The sequence below is a fragment of the Trachymyrmex septentrionalis genome, unplaced genomic scaffold, assembly GCF_001594115.1.
Source record: "Trachymyrmex septentrionalis isolate Tsep2-gDNA-1 unplaced genomic scaffold, Tsep1.0 scaffold56, whole genome shotgun sequence".
In the NCBI taxonomy this organism is placed as follows: domain Eukaryota; kingdom Metazoa; phylum Arthropoda; class Insecta; order Hymenoptera; family Formicidae; genus Trachymyrmex; species Trachymyrmex septentrionalis.
The window spans coordinates 1,267,339-1,292,366 of record NW_017305735.1 but is presented as its reverse complement, the minus strand read 5'-3'; the positions used below and the strand labels follow the sequence as shown (position 1 = coordinate 1,292,366).

The window sequence follows — 25,028 nt, the reverse complement described above, 5'->3', positions numbered from 1 at the left end:
TCACAGCGCGACTGGCGCAGCGGGTGTCACCGGATACAGCGGATGACTGAATGGCACAGGTAAATGGTAAATCTAACAAATGGTAGCGAGTAATCATCGCGTGATTATTTGCGCGAAAAATACTTAGTCGATAATTTATCAAAATTATTATATCTCATATTTTCTCGAATTCTTTTAATTTATAAAGATTTGTAAAAAATATTTTGAACTTTTTTCAAAATTTTCAAATTTTATGAATTTAATTTTTTTTTGCAAATTGTAAGAAATTGTAAGAATTATAGAATGAAAATATTTCTTTTAATTTATAATTTTAAGAGAAAAATAAAATAAATTAATAAATTAAGTATGTGCGTGATTTTGTGATTTACCTGCATAGTAATTAATTAAAAATAATATAAAACGAAAAAATAAATCCATACCGTACTTATCTATCCTCATCCTTTCGTCCCATGAGTTTGAAAGGTTACGTTATAATATTTCAGAAATATTACAGATATATCTTTTTCATGATATATTCTGTCTAGAATTAAATTAATATAGCGACTATGTTATTATAAAAGCTCTTTTTTAGGAAAATATCTTTTATAAAATATTTCAATCCTGCAAAATAATATTCTCCAATATTATAATATTTTGTGCTATAAAAATTATACCTTTAATTATCTTTTCTTAATCCTAAGAATTAGTAGAAAGATATACAGCAAGTAAATAATGTAATAAATCGAAATTAATAGACATTGATATCTCTTTATAGAGAAATGAGGAAGGAGGGAAGGCATTTAAAAAGAAAATCGTCTCTGTGGAATATAATATAAAATAAGTATAACGAACGATTTATATATATATATATGTGTGTGTTATTTATCATATATATTTAACAATTTAAATAACATCCAAGAATTTATTGAAATTATGTTGCTTTTAAATCTATGTGAATATTAATTGTATTTCAATAAACAATTAGCAATTTTTTCTATAGATAAAATTATGTTAGTTGACTCAGTTGTGTTAATACGAATCATAAAGATAGTGTACCTTCCAACAAGCGACACAAATGACACAATGGATCATTACATCCTTGTTGTTTGCCAATGTTAAACAAAGATGGCAGGATCACTGTGTCGCATCGGGTCGCTTGTTGGAAGGCACACAAAGATAAACAATTGTGTTACTTTGTTTCACAATCATCTAGAGTAATAATAATAACAATCGCCTATAGGAAACGGAAATCGTTCATGGACATATAGACACATATATTATGCATTATACTGGTGCAAAGTTCAGCTAAAAAGAATAGACCTTATATGCATATACAGAGAAACCTCTCTAGTATGTATATAGATTTTTATGTATAACGCGCTCGTGGCGACTGCAGACTCCATCTGTAATCTTGAGATTCTTAAGCGGCGTCTTTGAATGCGTTTCGATTGTTTCGAGCGGTCGACATACGTTTGTAAATCCAGTGAAAAATTAACGGATCAATATGTTACGATTGTGTATCTTAAAATTGTGCCACGCGATGAAAGGTACCGGAAGATCGGAAAGACTTTTGAGTCAAATATATTTTAAAAACAACAATTGTTTTAACGATGTCATATGCTGGGGCTGTCGAAGAGGTTATGCCCAACATTCCTCATTGCTAGCATCTCCTATTTATACACTGAATAGACTACTGAATAGAATTTCTTTTGGTTTTCCTGCAACACTTTCGACAGTTACGAAAGAAAAATATGATGAATATGGCAACAAACGTGACTGGAGACTATACAAGCATTTAGGAATGCTCTTGGGTAGTCTTATAGTGGCTTTTTGTGACACTTCACATTTTAAAGGTATACACTGTGATTAGATAGAGATGCAAAATATATATTGCATAAAATTGAGTCACATACAAATAAATAGATAATTCTTAATATTTTTTGCAGAAAAAAGATTCTTTCGCGCTGTCCAATATGGTAATATTTCAGAATTGAAAAAGGTAATTTTTCTCATATTAAAATTGTGTCTGATATTGTTATACTGTAAAGAAAAAATAATTCACAATTGTAATTGACATCAAATTCAAATGTTTTATACATTGTATTATACAAAACTGCATATATATAATAATATAAAAGGGAGAAGAATAAAAAATATTGTATATATGATAATATTAGAAAATACTATGTATATGGTACACTTTTCTAGTCTATAGCAGATGGCATTGATGTAAATATCAGACATCCATTGGGTTGGACAGCGTTGCAAACTGCTGCTGTAAATCAAAGAGAAGACATTATAAAAATTTTATTGGACAATGGTGCTGATGTAAATGCAGGAGACAACTTTGTTAATGTCTATAGAACTGCTATGGAAAAGGGTTTACATTCTTTGGATGGTATTTTCTGATTTTTGTTTTATATATAAATGTTATTATTAATGTTAAAAGAGCTAACGAACACAAGAATACAATCTGTTGTAAATATTAAAATTTAAGAATCTTTTGATATTAATGATTAAGTAATAATAGTATTGATTTTAATTTGGATATTTTAGTTCTTACAAAAAGAGAAGAGGAATTTTCTGATCGATTAAATAATCGAGCTTCTTTCCAAGGCTTTACTGCATTACACTATGCCGTGTTAGCAGATTCAGCAATTTGTGTGAAAGCATTATTAGACGGAGGAGCAAATCCAACTATAGAAAATGAAGCAGGACACAGAGCAGTTGAATATGCTAAAGAAAGAGAAATGAAAGAGATGCTCGTTAAACATGCTATTAAATATGATGAAATAGTAAAAGAAAAAGTATGTACTAAAACTATCTTATATTCTACTTAAACTATCTTTTCTATTTCTTTTAAATAAAAGTTGCATGTATGAGATTATGTAAAAACAAAATTTCATTCCTGAAAGTATGCGTCAATATATGTTTAGATTGAAGTTGTGTGATCTGAAAGAGAATAAATTAATAAATAGTAACCCAGGTCAACAATTAAATGAGCTATAATTGTTTAAAAGTTATCTGAGCGTTAAAAAATTATTTGTAATTTATGTTTTAATATTGAAACAGAATAAATAATGTAAAATCAATTTTTGCGTTTTTAAACATATTTTTATCTTTATTATTTACTAAATTATAATTATTTGAAATTTCGTTAATTCTTCTCAAATTTTTAATTTAACCGCTTTTTTTAGGAATGCATGTATAAATATTTAAAGTTAGACTAATCATAAACGTTGGTTTAAAAGTTATCTGTCCATGTGATGTGCGTGCAATAGTATTAAATACTAAACTAACTGAACTAAACTAAAATTATCGCTGTAGGCACACTGGACAAATGACTTTAATCAACGTTTATAATTGACTTCAAACTTTAAACGTTCATATTTAAAAACCTATATAATAAGAAAAAAATGGCTTATACTTTTATTATTTAATTTTCATGCTGCAATAATGTTATCCTCGAATTTTCCGAACATCCTAATATATATAAATAAACAAAAATTTTCTGCTTAGGAAGCAGAGGAACGTCGCAGATTTCCATTAGAACAACGTTTGAAACAACATATTGTAGGACAAGAGGGTTCAATTTCTATTGTTGCTTCCAGTAAGAATTCTATAAATTTATCAACTTTATCAGAAAATTTTATCATACTAATTTATTAACATTATCTAATATATTAGCTATCAGAAGAAAAGAAAATGGTTGGATAGATGAGGAACATCCACTAGTATTTCTTTTTTTGGGTTCATCGGGTATTGGCAAAACAGAATTAGCCAAGCAATTAGCTGCTTATATTCACAGAAACAAATCAGATAGTTTCATTCGATTGGATATGTCTGAATATCAGGGAAAACACGAAGTTGCAAAATTAATTGGAGCCCCACCAGGGTATAGCTATTTTTATTTTAGCTTAATTATTTTTAACGTTTTATATTTTAAATTATATTTACTGTTTAATATAACAGCAATGAATGTTAAACTTATTGTTTAGATACGTGGGACATGACGATGGTGGACAACTGACAAAACTTTTAAAAAAAAATCCATCTGCTGTTGTATTATTTGATGAGGTTGACAAAGCGCATCCTGATGTTTTAACTGTATTACTGCAGCTTTTTGATGAGGTAGTTATTGTTATTATTTAAATTATTTATCAATCTATTTAGGATTTTTCACTGCAATAATATTTACTTTTAAGGGAAGACTAACCGATGGTAAAGGTAAAACAATCGAATGTAAAAATGCCATTTTTATAATGACATCAAATTTAGGAAGCGAAGAAATTGCAGAACATGCAATACAACTCAGATCAGAAGCTGAAAGACTATTAAACCATAGATTAGCTAACACTACTGATGAAAATCAAGAGCCAGAACATATCGAGATATCCCGTAATTTTAAAGATCAAGTGGTATGTAAAATAAAAAAGTAGAAGAGATATTTTAAAACATGTAAAAAATTATATAATAAAATCATTTTACAGGTACGTCCAATACTTAAAAGTCATTTTCGGAGAGACGAGTTTTTGGGAAGAATAAATGAAATTGTGTATTTTTTACCATTTTCTCGGGCAGAATTAATAGAATTAGTCGCCAGAGAATTAAAAATATGGGCTAAACGCGCAAAAGAAAGACATATGATTGAATTAAAATGGGATAGAGAAGTTCTATCAGTATTAGCAGACGGGTACGATGTCCATTATGGTGCTCGTTCTATCAAATATGAAGTGGAAAGACGTGTTGTTAACCAATTAGCAGCAGCTCACGAACGAGGAGAACTTGGTATTTACTTTTTTTTTCTCTTGCTTAAATATTATGATTTTCTATAATGAAATTAAAATTTTTTTACAGGTAAAGGATGCTGTGTATTATTAAAAGCAAAATGGCATGAAAATGGAGCAAGCATAACCATTTCTGTTCAGATAAAGGGCTCAGAAAAATTTATTGATATCGTAGAAGTAGATAAGTTAACGAAAAATATTAGTTCAAAATTTTTATAAGTATAGAATGTAGTTTTACTTTAATAACTTATACAAAACACATTGTCATTTGAGAAGGAAGTTTATATGTAAAAATCTGCTACTGTTTGTTATGATATAATGTATAAATGTATAAATGATAAAAAATCTATCAGATGTATGTATATGTTGTATAGTAAATATAATGTCATGAAAATTTATTTCGTTAAGTTTAATATACATTTTGATATTGTTCTGTTACATTTATACTAAAGAAACAATTTTTTTTTACTGAAACTCTTAATGTACGGTTATTTCATTGCACACATACATTATAAGAGAAAGTATAAAATAAAGACATATGTGTATGTGTGTGGTGTGTGTGTGTACATATATATATAAAATTTATATATTTTTCATCAAATAAATCGTTTATTATTGATAATAAAATGATTAAAATTATTGATTTCCATTTTTTCGATTGCACTAAATTAATTTATTATTATATATATATGTATATATATAAAAGAAAAAATACAAAACTTAAAAAGTATAAAAAGTTTAAAAAAAAAATGAAAAATGGAGTTAGTTCTTGATTATATCCTTGATTCCGGGATTGGTTGAAAACGAAGAATATATTTTTATCTCTGAGAAGAACTGGAAGGCAAAGGAGACTACTTCTGATTTTGCCATCAATTGTTATATTACTATATTTTGATGTGCTGATAATGAATATGACCATGAAAATTGGTGACAAGATCATTTCCAATGTCAAATGTGAAAAAAATGGAACGTACGTTTTTTTAATATTTGACGTTGAAAATGACCTTGCATCGATAATTTTCACGATTATATTCATAGTCAGCTCACCAAATACATAGTCTATCCAGTCGACATCAAAATCGGAGGGTTCAGGCATTCGAAACTTTATCCTCGTAAACACATATTTGCATACTTGTGGAAAAGATGTATCATAAACATAAAAAAATTTTAAGTGTTTCGCTCATTTGTTATAACAACGAAACAACTTGGATAACTAGAAGTACACTTCTGAAGATAATAAATCGAAACATCTTTGAACGCCAGCAATATCGAAATATCCAATCTGATCCACGGCATCCAATAAAAACTAAAGTAACGATAAAAGTTATAGCTAAATCATTATCGTTACAGAAAAAATGAAATGTTACGTACTTCATAAAACATTCTATTTTTTACTGAAAACATTGCCGTACTGAATGTGTTTTATTTCATTTTATAATATTTCTATATTAATTTAGGAATAATTATATATTTTTGTAAATGTATATAACGAATTAATTTGATTCCTTCATATACAATTATATATTTTTTAAACATAATGTAACTGAAACTTTTTTCTTTTATTAAACAATTCCTTTCAAATTTAATTTTGCAAATTTATTACTAAAATAATTTATCATATCGTTACGACTCTGGCAAAATATTTTGAAATTACAATTGTGCGTAAATCAATATGTTACAAAATATTAATATTTCTACACTTAGTTTTGTTAATACACCTGCATATAATTATAGATCACAAATTCTATGAGTTTGTCTTTTCTGTTAAATACTAGAACTTCTTTTGATAATGATAATACATTTATTTAATTAGATTGGCATTAACTGTTAGTAACTAAAATGTTTAATGAACATAATTAAAAGTTTCAGAAATTCAACCAAAAGTATTAACCAAATCCCTGTAAAGTTAAGTCTAACAAATGTTTTAGTTAGAAAATATCAGTTTCAACCAGAAATTTTGTTTGCTTAAAACGAATTCTACCATATATGTTTCGTTGATATAATTATAATATTTTTCACAGTATACATATAATATAGAATATATTAGTAGTATATGTCAAGAATAGAAATATCGTAAATATTTAGATAAATAATTCACTTTATGGGATGCTTCTCCACACAATGACCTGGACCTTGACATATATTATCAAAATCATGACTCATGAGCCTCCAACAAGTCATCATTCGTATTTAGACATTATTCGTTAAAAAGTTATTAACAAAAAAATTGAAAAAATAATGTCTTATTTCTGCCAGTATTCAGGATTATCCCACATCCTTCTCTGCTTATGTAATTACTTTCTATGCGAAGCAAGATCGATCCACCCGCATAAAAAGTCGTTACGCCCTTGGTGGGGTGAACCTCGCTTCACATGCAAAATTAGATGTCTCTAAGCAGGGGCAGGGGAGGTCATTCAGAATCATGACTTTGACAACATATGTCAAAGTTGTCCGTTATTGTAAATAATTACCAAATTTATTACTAAAATACATATTACACTTTATAACTTAAATATCTGAGAAATTATATAACAGACCGTTTTTAAGACAGATTATCCAGTTATTAAGGTAATGTTACTTGGATCGTGATCTTAACATATACAGGTCAAGGTCATCTACGCGATATCCGTTAATGCAAATAATTATTGATCTTACTTCGCATGGAAAGTCGAACGCCGCTAAACAAAGGGGAGGTAGACCTCGTTTCGCGTGGAAAGTCATTGCATAAGCAAGTGAAGGATGCTCTGAATATTGTATGTGATAGAGAAATAAGACGTTATTTAAAAAATTTTTTCATTAATAACTTTTTAACAAATAATGAGCTAAATTGAAAAAAAAAACCTATTGAAGGATCATAATCCTGACAACATACGTTAAGGTCAAGGTCAACGGAGGAACATCACATAAAGTGAACATTTACCAATATATATTTATATGTATGTAAGTTTTAAGCGTACAATTTGAACTGCACTTCCATGTTATGGAAACGTTTCTTCACATTTAAATCTTTAGAGGTTTTTTTCTTTACATTACATATGTGTATACATATATACTTATTTATTATATTTACTTTAGATATACTTAGTATTCATTAACATTTAATTCTTTTTTTTCCAACAATTGGTCATTACAGTGCAATTCGATTGACAAATTGTAGACATTTAAACGTAACGATATACAACGTACACATACAACGTATATGATTAAACCTTCTGGTAATCGGCAGGCTTATTGTTTTTCAATATTTAAAATCAAAAGAAAGATAGATTTGATAAATAAAAACACAAATTCTTAATATGATATATATAGTAGTGAGTGTTGGTCGGATATTTTTCCTATTTGTAACGTGATTTGTGTGAAAATCAGACTTAATTTTCTGTGGTTTAGTAGAAAAATAACTGTGCATATACTTGTAGATACACTCACCAAACAAGTTGACATTATTTGTTGTTGTTTTAACGTCAAAATGATATCCTTAACGTTATTTGACATCAAAATGACGACAAATAACATTAGTTTGTTTGCTAAGCATTGCTAAGAATGATTTATGCGGATGACAAATCAATGTTTGTCTTTATTGGTTAATCATGTTTGATATTAAACGAAAGACATTTTGTGTTTTCTTCTTTTACACACATTATGTTCCAATTTGTTTAGCATATGAATTATACATTCGACAAAATACACATTAATAACGACAATCAATACGCTATCACAATTAGCATGCTTTATTCGCAGAAATATTATTTGCTTTATTGATCAGTCAGTAAGCTATAGACACGGCCGGATAGATACTTTAAATATTTTTTTAGATCATATTTGTCACAATGACAGAATTTAGGTTTTCAATGTAATCCTTTTTTTTTTCTAGAAGAGAAGGAAGGAGTAGAATCATAATAATGAGAAAAATACGAGACATACCTGAGAGAAAGATAGCTTCTTAATAAAGACAGATTCACAAATTTAATTAGAGCGTACTTAGACCTGATAACTGTCTTCTCAAGTTGTATCTTATTTTATAATTATTAGTTTGTACATTTAATTATTGATCTGTTAAGCGAAACGTGAAATCTATCTCTGTTTTTGCTTCACAGCTTGAATCACGTTTTCTTCATTGTCATTTCGCGAAGAATCTTTATTAATGAATGAATATTTCAAAAATACGTCTCTAAATTGTTTAGGTATCCAAAAGAATACCTAAGAAATGCGCAGTTGGACTACGCGTATAGCTCAAATTGTTGTGCAATGAATGAAAATAGAAGTATAGTGCTTGTTAGTGCCTCTGTTATGGATATACAAAGAATATTCATATGAAGATTATTTTCTTTTCTTCTTGAGCATCGACATTCAATGCGACGAAATGTTATGGATCTTTAACGATCAATATATCTATAAAAACGCAGAAGAACGATTTCTTGACGCGTCACGAGATTCTCTGTTTTCTTTTTTTGTTAAAACGAGAAATACATATTATTTTTTGCCATTTTTTACATATAATCGCTATATTTTTCGTATGTTATATGTTCATTCGATCTTTGTTATGCGACGTTACATAACGATAGATTGTAATTCCTTCGATCAAGGACGTGAATTATTCGGGCAATCAAATGGTTAGATCGTAACGATGATCAAACTAGTGTAGCGTGTGCCACTCAGCAATTTGCTTCCTCGGAGACTGCGTCATTTGAAGCCAATGCTCCCGTCCTTGACTGTTACCGCTGTCCGCACTTGTAGCCGGTCCAATGATGCAGGATCCGACAATGGCATTTTCACTGCTTGTGTCCAACACGCATATCTTACATAGACATAATTATGTATAAATTAATTTTTTTCATTTTATTTGACTTAGGTATTTTTCATTTGCTATTTAGGCACTTAAAAAAACATATCGACTGTTATATATACCTCTATAGCCGACGATGCAAGTAATGAGGCAGGTATATTAAACGACATTGCTTCATTCCAAATGGGATTTGTCGTAGCCTTCCTAACGGCTGTTTTCTTCTTCTTCTTTACTTTTCTTTCTCCACAGAGAAGACTAACTTTCGCGAACGGATCCAATGTTTCCTTATCCTGTATCACATATTTAGAACGCTTATTGTTTTAAGATAATTACTAAATAATTAGACGATATACAGGATGTCCCACCTAATTTGAGCATCTGAAATATTTCGCTTAATTTTTATGATGGGAAAAAATGTTTCAGATGAAAGTGGAACGGTTTCAAGGGAAATGTACTTTGGTCATATTGTTTTTCTTCTAAGTGTCGGCGTCAAAAAGATATGAAGGTCACATTTATTTTTTTAAACGGAATTGTATGATTTTTTTACACAATATGATTTCTCTAATTATTCTATATATAAAAGTATTAAGACAGAGAAATAAAAAATAATTTACAAGATCTTTTATATTTAATTCTGACACATATATTAACACAAAATGTTAAATAACTCATTAACTTATTAATTTTTTTTAATAATCGTATCTTAATACTTTATTATAAACAGAATAATGGGATAAATCAATTGGTGTAAAAAACATATAGCAAACTTTAAATTAACATTATTATATAAACAATATTCTATTATTCAGAAACAAATAAAAAAATCACTTTTTTTTAAAATGATGGACGATTAAAGAAAAAAGAAATCTATTATTTTGATATATCGATGTAATATAATCTAATTATTATATATCTTCTACCTGTTGAGGAAACAAATTTCTAGCTTTCATCATGAGAACCGTGAGTCTCTCAGCACTCGGTAAGTAAGATAATGAAACCAAAACCTCTTGAATTTCTTCCGGTGGTTTTCGTTCCCTCGTTATCTCACCCCAAACTTCTATGGAGGAAGTAGAAGAAACCAATTCAAGGCTATCCATGGCCACTCTCACCGAACCCACCATATCGTTTCTTGAAAAACGGTCATAGTCAAATACCTAATTACAACGTTATACGTTATTTCAGATCTTGATTAAATTGAGAAATGTATTCTATTCTATTCTATAAATCGATCGTATAAATCGATTTTATACAATATTCAATGATATGTAATTGCCTGTAAAACTAGTGTTTTCTCCTGTAGTTCTTCGTAGCTAACGGGAAATTTGAAATGCTGATCAAAAAATGGATTTGGATCATTTCGATGGATCTGTGTTTGTCTTTTCCTGCTGTCCACTTCTGGGCTAAGAGTCAACTTAACATAGGGATCGTTAAAACCACCTTGATCGCTGCCTGCGAGATTGTGTGCCTCGATCAGATGCACGTCCAAATCTGATTTATCAAAATCGTATCTCAAGCGCAGATGAAGCCTGCCCAAATGCTTTCCCGTCCTGCGATTGCACAAAAATTGGTTTTTTTTTTACGTAACGGGAGATATCAGTTTAATATTAGCAATATTTTATAAGCAAAGTTTTATTATGTACCTGCGAGCGCTAAGAAAGACAGGACCGTCACGTCTTTGATAAAGATCTGGTTGTAAAGAACCAAGAGGAGAAGCAGGTGGAACGGGACCACTATCGCTACTACAATAAATTTTATGACATCTTTCTATGTTCTTAATATTAATAAAAGTTCAATAAAACTTTAATATAACACAAGTCCGTAGACCTCTTTTTAGTCAATGCTTCGTAACAGAAAGAAATAAAAACTAATATTATTATCAGAATATTTATTTGAAGATTTATTTATAAAGAAAAGAATTATTAATCCATATTTATTAAAATTTTAGAATTAATTGTTCTATGAAAATAATATTATATTGAGACATATTATAATATATTAGACATATATATATACATATGTAAATGACTATCTCTTGACACTTTCGTCGTGTATTTATCTGAATATTATTATATCTCCTTTATGTAGAAATAATGTTATTCACACTTTTATAAAGAATTCAATATATTTATCACATTTATGAGAATTTTATAATTATTTACCTTATAGAAGCATGTGGCGATGGGATGAGAAGGGGCGATAAGCAACGACTGGTCTGTCTGGAAGTACTTTGAACGGCATTTATCAGCGAACACCCGCAAGTGGAACTTATACCCGTTGCTGCGGACGATAAAGAGATCTGTGAAGGTAACACATTTCCACCATGCACGCTGCTCGTGTAACTGGCAGGACTTGCACAACGTGCATCCAAGGATGCTGCACGAGCTGGCGAAGGAGATCTGTGAAAATTTTCCAAACTATTATACATCCACGTATTGTATTTTGTGTAAAACATTGCATTTTAATTTCATTTCCTTTTTTTATGTTATTATTTTTTATTTTTGCGTTATGTGTTTTAAAATACATTTACAAAATGATTTTACGTAAAAATAGGTATTGCAAAATATACTTGAAGCTTTTTTTGTCTTTTTAATGTCTTTTCCGATGGATCATATCTTTTTCTACTAACCTCGAGCTTCTGCCAGGTGGATACGAAGAGGCGGCGTGTAAAGGTTCATGTTGAACATGATGCCGTCCGTTCGGATCGAATGCTCTGATTTGAGGTGATGATCCTCGATAATTTGAAGAGCAAGATGCACCCTTTGGCAAGCTCTGTGAGCTGATAGACGAGTCTCTCGCCAATGTTCGACCGCTACTTCCACCATCGCTTGGATAACTGCGACTTTGATGGGGTAAGCCTCCAAGAGAAATGTATTACATAAAATTAAGCGGATTGAAAAATTATCATACTAATAGCTAAAAGAAATAACTTTCGAAAGTCTTACAATTATGCGCGATGATGATTTATTTAGTTTATTCTAAATTTTTTCGTTCTATCCCCGTGAGAATAATATGTTGGACGTGCATCGATATTGAGAAAAAAATCGCTAAATAAATAATAAAATATGCGCGAAATAGTTGCGTTAGAAATTATTGGAGAAGATTTTAAATGTGTTTTAGGAGTTTATAAGGAGGCACATTTTAATAATTATAAATTACTTTTTCACTTTAAAAAATGGCCATATTTGGAAATTTATTTAAAGAAATTAAAATTATTAAATAAATATAATGTTTGAATGTTACTATGAAAGGATTTTGCTCAAGTATTTAAAAGTTTAGCTAAATACAGATCTAAAAATAATTTGGTTAGACCATTAAAATAATTACGTAGGAATCTCAAGCACGAAGAGCAATACTGCAAAAAGTTTTGATATTCCAGCAACAAGGTTGAGCGTTCTACATAATTATTTTAATAGTCCAACAAAATTGCTTTCAGATCTAAATCTAGCTAAATTTTTAGATACTTCAACAAAATCGACCTCTCTTTCTGTATGTATCAATATAATTGCACAACAGTTATTTAAAAATATGATACGTTATTTAAAAATATTTATTTTTTGTGCAAAAATGATATCATAACGTCCATATTTAATTCTGCTTGCAATTCATGCACATTTCCATGATTTGCATGATTTATGTTTGTATAATAATCTAATTTAAAGAATAATAAACTTTTCTTATAAAATAGTGTTAAAAAACAAATTATTACTAAATTATTAATTAAAAAAAAAACCAGCATACAGCCACAACGCAGGATATTGTTAGCGAAAGTCAATTTATTTAGAAATCTGACGTTGAAAGTATAAAAATCTATAAAACCTGTTGTTTTGCACACAGCGTTCATAAAAATAGAAAAAAAAATCTGTTCTTAAAAAAATCTGTACCTATATAAGGAAGAACATTTCAATATTGGCAAATCGAATTGAAAATATTGTATAAATAACATTCAGGTGCTGTGCGTAATATCTTCTAATAATTTACTTCAATTGAAAGAAACTGAAGACAGTATGTACACTTTTAAACACTCATTTAATTTATAACACCTTTTATGATAATTTTAACTACTAATGATGGTCAAAACTTAACCGAAACGTTTAGGTTTTATAAATTTTTATACTTTTAACGTCAGATTTTTAAATAAATTGACTTTCGCTAACAATATCCTGCATTGTGGCTGTTTGCTCTTTATTTATATTGTTTATATTTTAACTTTTATAAGTTTTAATTTATAAAAAAAACAATTATATTTTTTAAACTATTTTATAAAATAAATCAACAATTACGAACTTTCGGCAGTTAACAATTAATATATTAACAAACGATTACAGGATCTTTTTAAAAGCATATATAATTACCCAATTCAGTTGTCGACGATTGTACCGTGTGCTGCTCCTTCGCGACATTAAATTCCTAAAATAAAAAATTAGAACGATTAGAATTTTTTTTAATATGCCAACAACAATAGAAAGCCCGCTGAGTAGATTTTTAATTAAATATATATAGAAACGCATGCGGGCATGTAACTCTCATTCCAATTTTGCTCCAATTGAAGAACTTTATAGTCCCAGTACTTTAACATCAGTATCTGATTTACTATGGACATAGAAGAGAATGAACAGCTTCCCTTCCTAGATGTTCTTGTCACAAAAAAGACTAACAATATCCTGATTGCCATCAAATATACAGGAAGTCAACACACACTGATCGATACCTACATATCGAATCACACTATCATCTAGCACAAAAACAGGCACTTATTTGTGCATAAAGCATTAAATATATCTGATAAAGAACACCTGCAAACAGAATTCAGCCACTTGAAATAAATCTTGCAATGAAACGGATATATTAAGGAGGATATAAACAGGAAGATATAAACACAATCAGCAAACACAGGATCAGGACAAAGAACAGGGTGAGTTAAACAAGAAGCTTTTCTATCCTCCCATATGTAAAAGAAATAATTGATTAAATCAGTAGGATTTTGAACAAACACAAAATCCAAATCATTTTTAAGCCCCCCAAGAGATTTGGCAAATCTTGAAAAATCTTGAAGACCGAAAGTCTCCAACTCCGTTTTGCAAGATTATATAAAATATCTTATTCCTACGGAGAAGTATGCATTGGTGAAACCGGGAGAACGATCAATGTGCGCATGAAGGAAAATCGACGGAATGTTATACTAAAATATGTCATACAGTCAGCATTGATAGAACACATAATTGAGGACACCTTTTATCAAATACTATTTGATAAAACGACTATTATAGCTACAACGGTATCATATTTTTCAAGAAAGTACAGGGAGGCTCTAGAAACTTCTAGATAATTTAAACAGAGACATGGGCTATAACATAAGTAAAATACGGAAAACTGCTCTTCCTCCTCTTTCCTCTCCCCCCCCAACATTCCCCTTTAACAAAATTTATATAAAGGGAAGGAGCAGCTCAGTATTAGTGCGCTTCTCGATGATGAAACAAACGGCAAAGTTCACGAAACGTTGGCATTAGGAATGAATTATGACACGACGACCCATAAATCAGCATCTCTGAAGTTCGCTAAAAATGTAAATATTTAAATATACAGTGTAATAATAGATTAAGAAGCAACAGAATTTCTCCAGCTAATGATAACGTCATTATAACGGGAATCAAGGAAATCTGAGTCAGTTCATAAATTTAATCCGTTAGTCAGTTTCTTGATAAAAATCGCTTCAGAAATCAAATTTATTTGTTTATTATAATGGAATTCCTCATTCAAGATTATCGAATTATTCCAATCAAAATTATGTGAACAATCTATGATCTGTAATCACTGAACATTCGTTAGTATTACTGTTAATATAATTTTTATGTTTAGAAACTCTAGTTTTTAATAATTTGCAAGTTTTTGTCCTACATATGAGGCATTGCACTCCTTACAATTAAAAAAAATTTTGTATATTACTCTTGAGCGGTTCGAAGACAGAAGTCTTTTTGTGGTTTAATGTATCTATTTAGTTTATTCATACCGAAGTACGCAAATTTTAAATTTGAAAAATTATTGAGAAATCTAGTTAATTTATCTAAGATGGAAGATACATAAGGAAGAATAAAAAAAATTTGCTAGACATGAATTTATTGTGTTAATTTTTTGCTAGAATTATTATACTGTTGAATATTAATAAAAATTCTTTTCTCAATTGTTTAAAAAAATAAAATATATGGGGTGATTCATCAAAAGAAAGGTAATTAATAAATTAATATTTTTATTATGAAATTCAGGATGGGATAAAAACATAACATTGCCTACCAATTCCATGATAATGGCCCTCTTCTGAGAAACAATGTGATTAGAAAAAAAATTTACATATCTTCCGAAAAATATAGATTATATGATATCAATTATTAATCGATATAATAAATATGTCTAAAAGGTTTTTAAATCGTTCACCATCGAATTTCAATGTAAGTTTAAGTCTAGAATGGCAATTGTTGAACTCATCCAATAATAGATCTTGATGCTCTAACAGAGCAGTGAGTATAATTATATTTCTTAAAGAAATGCGATTTTTATTCGATATCTTAAGGGTCTTAAGGGTAGTTCTTCAAATAGCGAAGATAATCAAATGATTCTTCTTTGAAGTTTCAAAGTCTCTTTCATAAGCCCTAATAAGAACAAACCTTTGAATTATGGAGTCAAGGAGAGGAAAAGAAAGACTCAAAGATACCAACTTCGTATTTCATCGTAACGAGAGGATAGGTATAGTTACGTGAGGTCGCTAGAAGCTGTCTTTGACGGGTCGATATTTGCAACAGAGCATGTACGGAATCCACGGTTCCGCCCAACAAAACATAAAAATCGTCATCATTTTGCTATCGGCGATATTATTTCATCGATTAGGATCTATATTTGTTGCATACAAAAATAAACATAAGAATCTAAATGTGATATGTGAATATATGCTAATTAACAAATCCTTTCATATAATAAATTTGAGTAGAATAATACTATTGCTTACATTATTTGATGCCTTACGGATTTGAATACGTGCTTCAATTTATTTTTAAAAGACCTGTAAATGTATATGATGAATAAAGATTTGCATTGCATACCTGTAGTTTTCCATAATTCATCGGGCTACAACGCGCATTTTATCTTTAAAGAAATTGCTACAGCGTACGAAGGACATGTAAAATTACCAATAACAATAAAAAAAAGACTTTTTTCAAACATTGAACGTATAACTATCTAGTTTTCATTTATTAATTTAACTGTATCATGATACGGAATTTCATTTCATGTCTTCACGAATTTACAGTTAAAGTCGCGAAAAATTGCGTTTACATTTTAACATTTTCCTCATTCTTTATATATTTCCCCATGTATTTAAGATTATTCACAAATCAAAGATTTTTTTTCTCACTTTGGATTTGAAAATCCAGAAGTGACTGACCTGAAGTGTAGATAGCTAATCAAGAAGATTGATATTCGCAGATGAAAACTTCAAAGTGAGTCGAAACGTTCAAACAATTTAAATAAAAAAAATTCTTATATGTATTATATTTAAATCATGTCTATAATTTTTTGTGTCTGTTAATTGTGCTTACTTTCATTATAGCCTTTTTTAAATTTATTTAGTGTCAATGAATAAAGATATATGAAATCGACTATCACCATTGAGATTATATAGAAACTGCGCTATTTATCTTAATTTAAAATTAATTGTTAATTTTCTTTTTTATTTAAAATAATATTTTTATTTCTTTTCAAAGAATAAAATTTTTAATTTTTTATGTTAAACATTTATAATAGTAATAAAATATAAATATTAGCTACACGCATGGATGTACGCATCCATTCTGGAATTCGATCAGGAAGAGGGTGAAATTTAACTTCACATAAACTTATTAAAATACACCTGTATTAAGACCTGTTTTTAAGGATTTCAGCGAACTTTCTTAATATTTCTTCAGCTTCTTTTTCTTCGCAAACACCGTTTTTTTGAGCATACTTAGTTTATTGAAGTGATTTTCCGACATTGTTGGTTTTCTTTTTTGCAATGTATTAAAAGACCTTTCAATGATGCTCGTTGTGCACAGTTAGACTAAGGAAATATACAAGGCATGTTTCGTTACTGGGAAGAAAGTTTCAGCTTCTTTAAACACTTCAGCTAATTCCAATTCTTTAAGTTCCTTTTTTAAAATTTTTTATTCCCCTAGAAAATGTACAATAGTTCATTGTAAAAATTATTCCAGTTATAATAATTAGAAAAAACTGTGTGCTTTTCTTTTTGAAATCTTTCTTTTTGAAATTTGAATTAAAGTTCGATAATACGAAGAAATTGTGAAATAACGATATTAAAAATTCATATACACACGATACAAAAATTCTTTCTTCTTCTTCCCGTAAAACTTTTTTTGTTACGACGTTCGCTTTAATTTTTACCTCATGGCAGAAAAATGAACTCCTTTTATCATGCAAATTTTGTCCGACATAGTGGTGACGGCTACGCAGCATACTGGAACAAAGTTCCTTGTAGTAGATAAAACATTCCATGTCTGAAATGAAGCCTCAAGAGACGAACATAATAGTCGAGGACGAACGATCTCGCACGAAGTGAAGCAGGGAGTAAAATATGTTCACTTGGAAAATGTACCATCAACCATGTGTAATGAATACTAAAGGCAGAATTTAGTATAATCATGATTAAAATAAGTGAATTCTTGAATAAAAGCGATAGAACGAGGATATAAAACGTGCAAGAATTAAATTTAAATCTACATATAATTAATATAAATCGTCTATTATTATTAAATCTTAAAATTATTAATTTTATATATTCAAATTTAATTAGAAATAATTAAAGTTATCTACTACTGAGTATTTCAGAATGTAATAATGCAAATTAAAATAGACGCTCCTCCAAAAAATAAATTTTTTAGTATTAAATTTGCTCGTTAAGTATTTTATTAAAAATTATATTGGTTAAATATGAAACTACATACATATAAAACTAGAATTGTTTTTTAACATCGAAATGATGATATGAAACTAGAATTGTTTTTTAACATTGAAATTTAATTAAATTTTTATGATCAAATTGAACGTAGAAATGAAAATTACTTTGTGCGTTTGATCAATTACGTATTATATCGCTGTAAAAGTTGTTCCTATAAAAAGATTTACTTTAAATATTTTTTACACGCATATGTGTATATTTCTTTTAAGTTATTACTTCTGTATAATTTTTTTGCAAACATGTATGTAATTTTTTAGATTAATTTGTTTTCATAAATAAAAATTGTTTCTATATCTTTAATGTCTTTTTTTTTATTAAAATTGTAATGTACTATATTTATTAAATTATAATGTTATTTAAAAAATAGCATGCACTTGGTAATTATAAAAACAAATTAATAAAAAGTTAGCTGTTTACAGAAACGGAAAAAGAATTTAGGATAATTCCGGTATTTATGACACGCGGGGATTTACGTCGCAAAAATGAAAACAAAGGAGTAAAAGTAGTTTGTACCAACTACTCAATATTATATTAGTATTGTACTATGATTTTAGTTTTTTTTATCGTTAATATTAATAAAACCATTGTTAGTTGAATCGATTTATCAATGTAATAAATAGCGCAATAACATAACTCATAGAATAATTATTATAGGAATTGTAAAAGATTTAATAGTTATTTTATAATACATAAGTGTGTAAAGGGATAGTAAAAAATAAAGTATAGCAAAATAAAAGTATTTAGCTCTTATATTCTTTGTTCAGTTTGATGTCTTGTATAAACGTTTACTCAAATGATACCAAGACTAAAATCATAAGACATCTTTTATGTGTTTTTCAAAACATAAAGTTCTTACAAAAGTGTCTTTAAAGTGTCTTTTAGATGATGTAAGAATCCCGAATTTGAACTTTTTATCCAAATTGTCTTTTGGGTGAACCAACGCCAGTATCAGTGGATAACAGTCAACTTTTTCTATAGCGAGCTCTAAAACTCAATTTTACTTATAATGATTTCATTACATGAACAACATCTCGATAAACTTTAAGTTTTATTTCAGAATTTTATTTTTTCACGACTTTATATCAATTTCAATTCTAATATTTTTATAAGTTTCAATTATTCTTTAAATATTGTCAAATATTCTGGAAAATAAATTATCGTAAATTTGTATATCAAAGAAGTAGCATTACTTGAAAGATAAAGAGCAATTATGATTAAATCCATGCGAGATTAGTTGTACATGCGACGTAAAATCGTTGCGATATGCAGGGAAACAGTAAGTAAAGTGACACACGCAATAAAGAGAGACGCCCATAATAGGACGCAACAAGTGCATTCAGATTTCCGAAGTGTTGAAGGAACAAAGCACTATCGCGTGCGTCTAAAGTTTTCGTGAATAATTCGAGATAATATTTCATGCGATTTATGTCTTGAACAAAATTTAAAAGAATCTTAAAGAAGAACTCAATTCTTTATAGATATCTTAAGTTTAGCTAAATCTTAAGTTTAGCTTGTTCGAAATTGGTTAAAGTGTCTTTCGATTTAATTTTCAGTTCTTGAATTAGAAGTAATCGAATTAAAAGTAACAAAGATTTCATATTCGATATAAATTAATTGAGCACGGTATAATAAAAATATATTTCTCATATGGAAATATAAATAGAAAATATAAAATATAGATATATGTAAATATCCCAGAAAAATTGATTAAAGATACATAAAATACAAAATAGTGTTTTGTATTATATAAATTATTTTGGAAAAAATAAAATTAGAATATAAATTAAATACAAACAAATATTTAAATATAAAAAACAAAATAGTATATTTGATAAATACTTCTTCAAATACAAAATACTATTTTCCAATTTTATTCAAAATTATCTAACACAGGTGGACAAAAAACGTAAAAAATTATATCATATACCGTGGAATACAATTTCTGATTGGTTGATATTCTTATTCTGTTCTCTATATTCCTTTAATTATGCGGAGCATTAATTCATTTTCTTACTATCAGTATCTTATCATCTATGTTATTTGCATTTAATAAGAAATAAATGCTGAGATATAATACTATAACATACATAGATTGAATCAACAATAATGCGATTTTCATAAAAAAAAATTTTAATGTTAATAATAATTTAAATGTGTGTATTTACAAATAAAATACAAAATACTTTTAAAAAAGTATTTAAACGCAAAATGCAAAGTACTATAAAAAATGTTTGAAAGTACGCAAAATACAAAATATATTCAAATACGTATTTTAAATACTTGTATTTCAAATACTGCCTACTCCTGTATTGATATACGTATTGATTTCGATCTTTATTTTCGTTATAAGTCATTAGCAAATATTCAACATTTTGTACAATTCTAAAATATACAGATGTACCTCCGAACTGATAGAAGTTGTACTGTCGGCACTGTCGGTATTAGCATTGGAAGAGAGCTGCGAACGTGTGCTTCTTGGGGCCCATCTACCCTTGATTATCGCTACTCCTGTCATAGCGCCGATCTTAGTAGCCGCGCTTCCGCTCGATGTGTTCCTTGACGTGTTTTTGTCGCCAGTTGCAGCACCACTACCGCCACTTCCGCCTCCGCCTCCGCCTCCGCCGCATAATTCCAGGACATCGCCCAGAACCTCTGACAATTTGTCCGGCACTTTGACGAATGTGTGTAAAACTGTCTGAGTTCAAGGAAGTCGCGAGACGAGTCTGCTGGCTTGATTCTCGATTTACTGTACGTTCAATATTGTTTCCTCAGCGACTACACGCAACTTTTAATTTAACACGGCGGGAATTTCTCCGGGATAATTAACAAAAAGATGTCGATGATTCAGATCTGGCACAACCTATTTACCGCTTTTGTATGTATCTGTAATCGTGAAACCACTTTGTGGTCATTTGCGCTAAACACTTGCGATTCCACTACTTCAGTAATCAATTCTGGAATACCTTACACGATTTTCGAGCAAACACAAAAGTTTACATTCGCATCCGGAGTATTTGGAAAGTGATGTAGTTTTCCGAATAAACGATTAGGAAACAATTCGAATTCGTCTCGACGTGGAATAACAATTTCAAAGTACATGAAGCTCTATATCTTTTTTGATAAAAATCAATATTTATTTACGCGCTTGATTATTAACCCAAGTAAATTTTCACATAAATTAATAGTATAAGAGCTTTTAGCAGAAGTGCTATTAATATTCTCCGCTCACCCCTCTAAAGCTTTTATTATAATATTATAAATGTTGCATAGCGTACTAAAAGAAGAATCTACTAATCCAGATAACATATGTAATCTGGAAAGTAGATTAATTGAAAGTGAAGATAAGTCGTTAAAAATAGAAAACAATTAAATGCATATCTAATCCGCTATATCTGTTATTAGAGTTTGTGATGATTGATTCAATTAATATATACTTAAATAATCTTGCACCGACAAATATTGAATATTTTCAATATTTCGCGTAATTTATTATTTTGTTCACTGTCAATAAAATCAGACACATTAATTAACCATTTAAAGTATAATAAAGATACATTTGCCTACAGCAATTTATTTTCGTTAAATCAATTAGTCACGTTACAATATTGTCGTACATTTGCAGCCGATTAATTATCTCGTTACTTTATCTGGAGCAATTCGGATATAATTCCACATGATAGTAGGTATATATACTTTCATTATTAATCGAGACGATATATTTATATGATTAGTTCGGATTTTTCTTGACTAGCGAAAAATTAAAGCATTAGAGATCTATATTATTAATACTAGTTCGTACTTTTAATACAATATATTAGGTTTTTATTACAAAAGTATTAGATCGTTCACAATAATTCACAATAATTTATTTAGCTTATAAATTTGAAAATGTGAATGATTAACATACGCTTTTAGAATTATATAAATTACTGTTTTGTGATATTGAGTAAAAACCAATAAACTGCTGAAACAATGTATAAATAATAATACAGGCCGAAATAAGTTTTGACTCAGAAATGGCAGTCTATAATCCTAAAATTTTTGGCATTCTAAAAACAAATCCATAGTCTAAATTGCTCCATCGCGTTAAATTTTCGAGATGTTCTAATTTTATAGTTCCAAGAAAACCTATTTCGAGCATTTTTGGAATAAATAAATTCAAATTCAATATCTCGTAAATCAGATGTGAAGGAAAAATATGGGTTGTAAATTTGACTTCAGCAAAAATCTACGAAAATCACCTGTGAACCGAACTCGGAGATACAAATGGAAACGTAGCGGTTACCGATTCATTTTTTTTTCACCTAACTTTTTCAATCATTTTTTATCTAATGTATAACTGAAGAAGGACCGGTGATCCCGTAACGTATTTTAAGTTTGTTATGTTAGATTAAATATTAATTTAAGTTGTCAACTATCTTTGTGTGGCTCGATCATTGATCTTATTTAATATTTCTTTCATATTTTTTTATTTTAAAATATTTTGTTTAGTTTTAATTTTTTATCTAAATTTGGCTAAGTGCATTGTGAGCATACTTGCAATATCTAATTTTTTTCTTTCCACTATGGCTACGTTTCGTTATTCACTGCAGGTACTGAAAATTTATAGTTCACGTGACGATACTATAAATTTTCTATACTTGCAAGAATAACGAAATACAGCCTATGACCTATTTATAAAATCTAACAGCCGATTTTCGTAGATTTTTTTATGCTGAAGTCAAATCCGCAATTCATATTTCTCCATCATATCAGATTTACGAGATATTCGAACTTGCCCAAAATGGACCTTTTTGGAGTCTTAAGATTAAAATATTTCGGAAATTTGATGTGATGGAACAATTTGAGATACGGATCTGCTTTTATCATACCAGAAACCTTCAGAATTATATACCGTCGTTTCTAAGTAAAAAATAAAATATTTTTTGTAAGCTCATATAATGGTATTCTGTAATACAATATTTATTGAACACAGCTTTATGTTCTGAAAGATCGAATATTAATTTTATATAATTTGCATTTACATTTCATTGAATTTAATTTAAAAAAGCACGTAAAATTTTTCTATGTAGAAAATTATTCCTAAAGTTTAAGTTGTTAACAAGTACTCGAAATTTATTTATTCTTTTTTATTTTTAAATATTATTATGAAGAAATTATTAATATTATTAAAACTCTCTTATACTATCTTAATTTTTTTTTCAAATGTCACATCAATTATTGCTCGTCATGAGGATCATTGTAATACAAAGCATTTAGTAAAAAAAGAACTCTAAATTGATTTTCAATAAATACTATAAAATACAAATAGGCGGTACTGACTCTCACATGCCACTCGATAATTATTCTAATCGACCAAAATCGACTTTATTCTGATTAACGTACCTACTAGGTTCCTCGAAAATTATATTATCGTTATCTCGAAATAGAATTATATTAAGGAATTTAAATCCAAGCCAGATAACGATAAAATTGTATTATCATTATCTGGCTTGAATTTAAGTTCCTTAAAGATTACAATTACTTTTTTTCTTTTTGTATTTGTCCATTTTTGTTCCTACTCTACATATTTATTTTGATCAACAAGACATCAACAGAATTCTCGCTCATCACAATCGCTCATCACATTTTCTATTAATCACGTATAAAATTGAATAAAGGAATATCTGATTTCATTATAGTTCAGCGGTCGTGCACAGCCACAGCTCGTTACTCTACTCGTAGCCCGATCTAATTAATTTTACGTCACAGCTGCCTATTCTCTCTCTCTCTCTCTCTCTCTCTCTCTCTCTCTCTCTCTCTCTCTCTTCATTAAGAACGAAATAAATATCTAAACCAAATAACGAATTACGATTAGTTAGACACTACGCTGACATGATTCATTGTCAGTTGCCCGAGTAGTAACAAGCAAACAGCTTCGGTTTCATGACACGCAGTAATGATTAATTGTATTTTTACCGTCATTAGGATCTCGATACACTTTCGGTTGTATAACGATCGCGTTATAATCGGTTACAATTACCACCCAATCACAATTTAGATTCATTCAAACACCTTCGCATACGAAAATACGAGATATCTTTTATCGATTTTTGATCCCGTTCTCGGTACGTCTATCACGACCTGACGTGAATGTGTGTTACTAGATATCACTGTACCGCGATACTGGACTAGCCCGACTGACTTTATACGCGCCCGACCATTGCCAGGGCTCGTGCACCACCAGAAAACGATTCGCTGTTGAGCATAGCTGGTAGCTGGGGGTAGTGCTGGAGGTTGGGGGTGGTGGGCGGCCGGTTTCACCATCGAGGGATGGAGAGAGAGAGAGAGAGAGAGAGAAAGAGAGAGAGAGAGAGCGAGAAAGAGAGAGAGAGAGAGGGGGGGGATGGGAGAGAGAAATCCTTAGGGACGAAAGACGAAAGAGACGATGGATATCGAGCATGAAGATGAGACAGGAAAGGGTGCGTGCGTCGCAACAGGT

The 25,028-nt window shown here is 29.4% G+C and overlaps 2 protein-coding genes across 2 annotated transcripts; one reads left to right on the top strand and one right to left on the bottom strand.

Moving 5' to 3' along the window:
• The first annotated feature begins 1,414 nt into the window (after nucleotides 1-1,414).
• On the top strand, nucleotides 1,415-5,040 carry LOC108752149 (caseinolytic peptidase B protein homolog). Its single transcript, XM_018492801.1, has 10 exons — nucleotides 1,415-1,832; nucleotides 1,926-1,978; nucleotides 2,188-2,377; nucleotides 2,536-2,786; nucleotides 3,499-3,589; nucleotides 3,667-3,874; nucleotides 3,978-4,110; nucleotides 4,185-4,397; nucleotides 4,470-4,767; nucleotides 4,837-5,040. Exons 1-10 carry the CDS (start codon nucleotides 1,484-1,486, stop codon nucleotides 4,983-4,985), a joined length of 1,935 nt encoding a protein of 644 aa, XP_018348303.1. The 5' UTR covers nucleotides 1,415-1,483; the 3' UTR covers nucleotides 4,986-5,040.
• Nucleotides 5,041-8,088: 3,048 nt separating this feature from the next.
• Nucleotides 8,089-24,711, bottom strand: LOC108752155 (synaptotagmin-5). The gene is made up of 10 exons (XM_018492820.1): nucleotides 24,506-24,711; nucleotides 20,949-21,430; nucleotides 13,902-13,956; nucleotides 12,176-12,404; nucleotides 11,709-11,945; nucleotides 11,190-11,288; nucleotides 10,823-11,096; nucleotides 10,470-10,703; nucleotides 9,672-9,839; nucleotides 8,089-9,561 (listed from the first exon to the last, which is right to left on the bottom strand). Exons 2-10 carry the CDS (start codon nucleotides 21,060-21,062, stop codon nucleotides 9,400-9,402), a joined length of 1,572 nt encoding a protein of 523 aa, XP_018348322.1. The 5' UTR covers nucleotides 21,063-21,430; nucleotides 24,506-24,711; the 3' UTR covers nucleotides 8,089-9,399.
• Nucleotides 24,712-25,028: the final 317 nt, after the last annotated feature.

Bases quoted from the DNA above. Each gene is read 5' to 3' on its own strand.
- LOC108752149 (XM_018492801.1), top strand. From the start codon at position 1,484: ATGTTACGATTGTGTATCTTAAAATTGTGCCACGCGATGAAAGGTACC. The intron at 1,833-1,925 runs GTATACACTGTG...TATTTTTTGCAG, and splicing joins TGACACTTCACATTTTAAAG to AAAAAAGATTCTTTCGCGCT. The intron at 2,378-2,535 runs GTATTTTCTGAT...TGGATATTTTAG, and splicing joins GGGTTTACATTCTTTGGATG to TTCTTACAAAAAGAGAAGAG.
- LOC108752155 (XM_018492820.1), bottom strand. From the start codon at position 21,062: ATGACAGGAGTAGCGATAATCAAGGGTAGATGGGCCCCAAGAAGCACA. The intron at 13,957-20,948 runs GTACATCTGTAT...TTTTTATTTTAG, and splicing joins CAACTTCTATCAGTTCGGAG to GAATTTAATGTCGCGAAGGA. The intron at 12,405-13,901 runs GTAATTATATAT...TTTCTCTTGGAG, and splicing joins ATCGTCGACAACTGAATTGG to GCTTACCCCATCAAAGTCGC.